Source organism: Penaeus japonicus, unplaced genomic scaffold, assembly GCF_977035675.1.
Source record: "Penaeus japonicus unplaced genomic scaffold, GWHDUDI00000001_assembly GWHDUDI00000018, whole genome shotgun sequence".
NCBI classification, from domain to species: domain Eukaryota; kingdom Metazoa; phylum Arthropoda; class Malacostraca; order Decapoda; family Penaeidae; genus Penaeus; species Penaeus japonicus.
This window is the reverse complement of record NW_028234420.1, coordinates 33844799-33852298: the sequence shown is the minus strand read 5'-3', so window position 1 is coordinate 33852298 and position 7500 is coordinate 33844799. Positions and strand designations below refer to the sequence as shown.

Below are 7500 nucleotides of genomic sequence, written 5' to 3'. Positions count from 1 at the left end.
TATTACTATCACTGTCAATAATATCATGATTATCAATTTTACTGTTATCATCATTACCATTATTATTACTGTTATTATAATCATCATCATCATTACCATTATTGTGGTCTGTATCATAATTATCATAATCAGATTTATCATCATTATCATTGTCTCTTATCATTATATTTTTTCATTATTATTCTCATAATCATCATCCTCATTGCCTCTTATCATTATATTTTTTCATTATTATTCTCATTATCATCATCCTCATTGTTACTTTTTTATCATTATCATCATTATCATCATCATTACCATTATCATTATCACCATATTCTTATTATTATTGGTAATACTATCATAATATACTTTATTGATTTTAATATTTTTTTATTATTATTGCTATTAGTTCTTATCCTGTTTCTTATCTTATCATTAGTATCATCATCAGTATTATCATTATCATTATCATTATCTTTATCATTATTATCATTAATGTTATCATTACAATGATAATGATAATAATGATAATAATAATAGCAATAATAATAATAATGATGATAATAGTAATAACAATAATGATATTAGTAATAACAATAATGATAATAATAATAATAACAATAATAATGACATGTTAATAATGTTATCATTATCATTATCATTATCATCCAATGTTATCATTATCATTATCATTATCATCCAATGTTATCATTGATAATATCATTATCAATAACGATAATGATTATCATTATTTTCATTACTATTATCACAATTATTCTCATTCTCATAACTACCATTACTATCATTATTCTTATCATTACCATTATCAATATAGTCGTTATCATTACTTTATTTAAATCATCATCAAAGCCATCAGATTAGTGCAGTGGTAGAGTGTGGTCTCGTGTGGTCAGCTGATCGAACCTCATCTAAGGCTCTCCTGTCACCTGGCGGTCACAGCTGTGGGGTCACAATAGGCTGGGGTCACTATAGGCTAGAGTCACCATAGGTTGGGGTCACCATAGGCTAGAGTCACCATAGGCTAGAGTCACCATAGGTTGGGGTCACTATATGCTGGGGTCACCATAGCCCGGGTGAAACATCTGTATATCTGGCTCATTCTTATCCCTATTATCATTATATTTTTTTTGTTAACGTCAGTATCATTATTATCATCGCTATTATCATCATATTCATTATTTTTATCCTTATGTTTATCACTGTCCTTATCATCCTCAATATCGTTGTCATTATCGTTACCATTAATTTCATCATTATTATATTTAAATAATCATTATCATCCTTATCAATATCCTTATTATTATATTTGATTTATTGCTTTTATCCTCATCATTACAATTATTAAAATTATCAACGTTATTATCATTATCTTTAAACTTTTTTACTCTCTATTTTTTCACCCATTGTTGTTATCAGTTTTTTTACAACTATTATTATTATTATCATTATTAGCAGTATCCTCAACATAATTCCATTACTATTGTCTATATTACAATTATCATTAATAATACTATTATCACTACTGATTATTGATATTTCAGTTATCATTATCATTATTGTTTTGAAAATTATTGGTTATTATTATCGTCATCATTATCATTAATAGTATTAGGATCAGTTTCATCATTATTACTATCATTATCATCATCATTAGCATCATTATCCTTATTCTTATTCTTATTACAATTATATTATCATTATTTGCATCATTATTATCATTATTTGCATCATTATTATCATTATTTGCATCATTATTATCATCATTATCATTGTTAGTATGATCATTATTACTTTTATCGTAATCACCACTTCATTATCATCATCCTGATCATTAACGTATACTCTTATCAGTATTTTTTTCATTATCATGATCACCTTAAACATTGTATTCATCATCATTATTATACTTATTATCATTATTATCAGCATTGTTACCAATATCGTTACGAATGACATGATCATATCTATTTTCTCAGCATTATTATTATTTTTTTAACTGTCATAAGCCTTACTGCTCTTTTATATTTCTATTATCATTGCATTTGTTGAAACTTTGATCTTCAATACTTTTAATATCGTTAATCATTATTGCATTATCACCAGTGATATTATCATCATTTCCAAGATCCTTTTTTTATCCGCGCTTTAATTTATTATTCTGTGGATGTTTACCAATGTTATAATAATTTCCATTGTTATGATAATCATCATGATTGTTATCACTATCATTATTATTTTTTTTTTCATTAGTAGTGTCGATAATACTATCCTTACTATTATTGTTGTTATGATTACTCTTGATAAAATTATGTCTGTTCAAAATATTGTTATCTTTATTATCATTTATATCATGGTTATTATCGTTTTCAATATCAATCTAATCATCGTTATTACCAATGCTATTGCATTTATTACTCTAAATTAGAATACTATAATCTTTATGGTAATGATTATTACTATTCATTATTAATGTTATTACAATTTTCTTTATTAGTATTCGTGTTCTCATAATCATTACTATTGCAATTATCATTATAACGGATCACTGTGAATGCCCACACTATCATTATCTTTTCTATATAGTTTTTTTTCTATGTCAATGCATGCGCACGCGCGTGTCCGTTGTTTGCGTGTGTGAGTGTTTGCATAAAAGACTGTTGGTGTGTGTTTATGGGAATATGTGTTCGTAATGCATACCTGATTGGTAGGAAAAAAGTGTAAGTATTCGAACACTGATTTCTCTATTTTTTACTCTATTAGAGAGTGACATAACTTCATCATATTCTTTGTAAACTCATGCCATATCAGTTCTCTTGCTTTTATTTTCATTAATGCATATCTTTCCTTCTCTCTCTCAATCATCTTCGAATTGTTTGTGAAGGTAATAAAGCAACAGTTTCACAATTTGGCGAAGATTTACTAATGGGTAATGATAACCAATAGTGTAATCAAACATATATTATAAAACAGAGGAAAAATATAGAAAATAAATAGCTTCAGTATCTTATTTCGATATACATCGGGGGTTGGAATATAGATCATTACAATAGATCTGGGTAGAAGGAGATAAGCACTGAACTCTGTCGTGGGTAGGTGGAGTCGGTTGGTACATGGGGGGTGGTATGGGGTGGTATGGGGCGGTGGAGGGATGGGGGGAGGGGAGAGTTAAGGTAGGGAAAATGGGGGGAGGGGGGTCTAGGGCAGTGGGAAGATAAGGGATTGGGGTTTGGAGAGGAAATAGTGGGTAAGGGAGAAAGGGTTATGATTAAGGGCACGCCACACCGCTCTCGAAACAAGTTTTATATCTCTCTTTCGTCTTGTGGTATCTGGTGGGTATTTAGTTTGTCTACAGGACATTATCGTCGCTCTTTAAAAAAGAAGGAAGCAACCGTAGCAACAACAGCAACAGCGTCCTCGCGTCATCAGAAGAGACGGACAGGTTGAGGAGGTTCAAAAGTCTTGGCAAATTGTTACACTTCAAGTCCACAATCTCGCGAGTTTTTTATTTCTATTCATATATGTTTAGATACATTTACATATACTCGGGTTCATATCATAAGTATACTATAACCTCAACAACTGCAATAATAAAAGTGCTCCTGGTTGCAGGAATATTCGTCGTATAACTTTACTCGCGCTGCCATGTAAATCCTTAATCAAGGATTTCTTGTCCTCGGAGTGTTAAGAAAACGTAGAAAAAAGAAAGTTATACTCTTCGGTGTGGAAATGAATGTTCGGATGAAGATGAATTATCCAGCGGAGAAAGTGAAGGATCTCTTAAGATACTGTCTATTCCAGGCTGTACGAAAAACTTGAAACTTTATAGTGAACCAGCCTCTTTCTCTTTTCTCTTTCTAGCGGTTTCACTTTGTCTCTGTGTCTGTTTCTGTCTGTCTTTTCCCATATCTGTCTGCCAGTCACACTCACTCACTCTCTCTCTCTGTCAATATTAATGAAATCTTTGATCAAGTAAAAACACAATACAGACTATGCAAAATCGTGCATCCCAGGTAAAATGTGTACTTAAGTAGTTTATTTCTCCTCACTGACGCAATTACGTAAACCAATTCAATGTAAAGCATAAGTGAAAGTCCCAGCAAAAGTAAATATAAATAAATGGACAGAGTCAGACACCATAAAACAGCCTTCACTTTTTCCGTTGATTTTCAAACCGACGTGTTCCTTTCCACTTTCTTCACTCAGAGGCAGAATTTAGGAAATATCACCTTGGCTAGACAAAGCTCGGTCGATCGCTTCATCGAAAAAGAGGCTTTCGAATCGGATCCCGACAGAACCGATAATGCATCAATTAAGACTGTATCTGTGAACCCTGGTAGTAAACTCTGGTATCGGAGCAGAAGCGGGAGCAGGAGCGGGAGCGGTGGAATATGTAGAGCGAAGCGAGTCAATGGTAACTCCTATTAGTTTATTATATATATATTTTTTTATATATCTCATTTTTAAAATTTGTCTTTTGAGTAGGCCTAGAGAGTGTGCTTAAGACGAGGATTGATCTTCCGTTTCTTGTCCGTCCGCTCCGTCTTCGTGTTCGACGGTGAGGTCGCTGGAGTCCCGTTTGCCGAGCCCGAAGCTGTACGCTGAGCCTATCCTCTTGCCCAGATCGTAAGCGTATACTGGTGACTGCTCGAGGTCTAGGGCGCCTCTCGCGTCTCTTTTGCCCAGCCCGAAGGCGTAGGGCCCGGCGGAGCGTTTACCAAGGCCGAAGGAGTAGTGGCCAGCTTTCTTACCGAAGCCGTATGGAGACTGACCGTTCCGCTTGCCCAGCCCGAAGGAGTAGTGGCCGGCCTTCTTGCCAATGTCGTACCAGTCGTCCCGCTTACCCAGACCGAACTCGTAAGGACCCGCCCTCTTACCGAGGCCGAATTCATAAGGGCTTGCCCGTTTGCCGAGACCAAATTCGTAAGGACCCGCGCGTTTACCGAGTCCGAATTCGTAAGGCCCTGCTCTCTTGCCAAGACCGAATTCATAGGGCCCAGCACGCTTTCCGAGACCGAATTCATATGGTCCCGCTCTCTTGCCAAGTCCAAATTCATAGGGTCCTGCTCTCTTGCCAAGTCCAAATTCATATGGTCCCGCTCTCTTGCCAAGTCCAAATTCATAGGGTCCCGCTCTCTTACCAAGTCCAAATTCATAGGGTCCTGCTCTCTTCCCAAGACCGAACTCATAAGGTCCTGCTCTCTTACCAAGTCCAAATTCATAAGGACCTGCCCTTTTGCCGAGGCCGAATTCATAAGGACCTGCTCTCTTTCCTAGGCCGAATTCATAGGGGCTTGCACGCTTTCCTAGACCAAATTCATAAGGTCCAGCTCTCTTTCCTAGACCGAATTCATAGGGGCTTGCACGCTTTCCCAGTCCGAATTCATAAGGGCCTGCCCTTTTACCAAGACCAAATTCATATTGTCTTACTCTCTTCCCCAGACCGAATTCATAAGGTCCTCCTCTCTTGCCAAGACCGAAGGCATAGTAACCTGATTTCTTCCCGAGACCAAAGTCGTAAGAATTTTTTTCTGTATCAGGATCGGGGACCTCGCTCCTCTTGCCCAAGCCAAAGCCATAGGCGGCCGACCTCTTTGATTCTTCATCCTCATACTCCTCCGACTGGCCTTCCTGCTCGTTGTCAACATCCACATAGGACTCATACTCTTCATCTTCGCCGCCGCTTCGCTTGCCGAGTCCGAAACTGTACGCCGATGGCCGCTTGCCAAGTCCAAAGGCAAAGAGACTGGCTGCATCCTCGTCTTCGTTTGCCCGCTTGCCAAGGCCGAACGCATACTTTTGTGCCCTCTTAATTGCCTCGTCATCATGGTCTCGCTTGCCAAGTCCGAAGGCGTAGTCGCGCTGCCGCTTCTCAAAATCGGACTCCCTCTTGCCCAAGCCAAAGGAATAGCTTCGGTCTCTCTTGTCCTCCGAGACACGCTTGCCCAGACCGAAGGCATAGAGGCGGTCCCTCTTGTTGCTCTCCTCAGCATCGGGCCTCTTGCCCAGGCCAAAGGCGTAGTGATTCGCCCTCTTGTCCTCCTCATGTGTTGACTCTTCGTCCACGTCCACCTCTCTCTTCTTTCTCATCTTGTCTTCGTCCTCGGCCTCTTCCACTGCTGAGGTCTCCGGTGGCTCCATCTGGCCCTCGACGCTTCTCTTTCCAAGACCGAAGTTATAGTGACCAGATTTCTTGCCGAAGCCAAGGCTGAAGCCGTCCGAACGCTTGCCCAGGCCGAAAGAGTACATATTCTGGCGCTTGCCCAGTCCGAATGCATAGCTGGGGGTGCGCTTTCCGAGCCCGAAGGCATAGTCACTGCGGCGCTTCCCATAGCCTAAGTCGAAGCCGGACTCTGGCTCATATTGCGGCTGGAGGGCCTATGGGAAAGGGAAGGAGATGCCTGTTAGTCATATATCAAGCCAATGATTATTCGCTTTAACTTCTTTATTCACTTAATTATGTACTGTAAACTGAAACTGAACATATTTATCAAATGTATTTTGAATACATACTCTTTTGTTTCAATATATATATTTTCATCAAAGAAAGATAAAGAATAGATTCTGTCTGTTCGTTTAGTCTATTTTTATCTTTCTCTCTTTCTCTCACTCACTCACTATTCCTCCCTCTCACTCTCTCTTGTCACACTTTTTCCTTCCCTCTCTCTTAATGTCTCTACATACACTCTCTTTGCATCACCTTATCCCTCTCCCACTCCAATCTACTCCCAAAACCAATCTACCCACCTACCTACCTACTTCTCCATCTATTTTCCGCCAACTACCTCTTACCCTCCCTTACAAACTCCCTCTCTCTCCCTCCCTCTACCTCTCTTTCTCACTCTTCGTATCTCTCCTTTTTCCCCACTTACGTCTAAGAGCTCGGCTGTCTCGGGGTCAACCTCATAGTAGTCCTGTTGGGCGGCGGCGGTGGCTAGGAAGAGAACGACAGTCGCCACTGCACATGCGCCCAGTCCGCCATATTGGCCGCGCATCCTAGTCTAACCTTCTGTGGGGAAAACAAAAGAAACACGAGATGCGTTAGTGAGTTTGGAGGGTTGGGTTGAGGATGTGGATTAGTGGAAGAATTGAGCGTGAATAGGAGGAGGTTGGTTGTGTGGGTTGTTGTTTGGTAGGAGAATGATTAATTGATAAATATGGTGGATTGGTGTGGCGTTGGTGGGTGATATAATAAAAGATGGATGGTTAGGTTGTAAGTGGTTGAGGTCTAACTGGGGATGATTTGTCTGTTAAAAGGAAACTATAAATGATGGAATTGTTTAAGAGAGAAATTTATTTTTGATTTTCCGTGCTTGGGTGCAATATAAATCGCAAAATGAAATTAAGATAAATAAAGTTTAAAGTAAATGAACTGAAGGCCAGCCATAATCTATTTAAAAGACCTTACACAGTAGTTTAAGACTTGAGTGAGTTTGAAATACATATTTTAATCCTTCTTGTTAACATTCGTCAAATTTATCTCGGATGAGATATCTCCCT

General features: G+C 38.4%; 1 protein-coding gene across 1 annotated transcript in view; it reads right to left on the bottom strand.

The window, feature by feature from the left end:
- Nucleotides 1-2946: 2946 nt before the first annotated feature.
- AstA (allatostatin A) overlaps nucleotides 2947-7500 on the bottom strand; it is a 118602-nt gene continuing 114048 nt past the window's right edge. The window contains exons 2-3 of the mRNA XM_086546897.1: nucleotides 6873-7009; nucleotides 2947-6378 (exon numbers count right to left, since the gene is read on the bottom strand). Coding sequence (XP_086403023.1) covers nucleotides 4501-6378; nucleotides 6873-6995 — 2001 coding nt within the window. The 5' untranslated portion in view covers nucleotides 6996-7009 and the 3' untranslated portion in view covers nucleotides 2947-4500. The remainder of the gene's footprint in view (nucleotides 6379-6872; nucleotides 7010-7500) is intronic.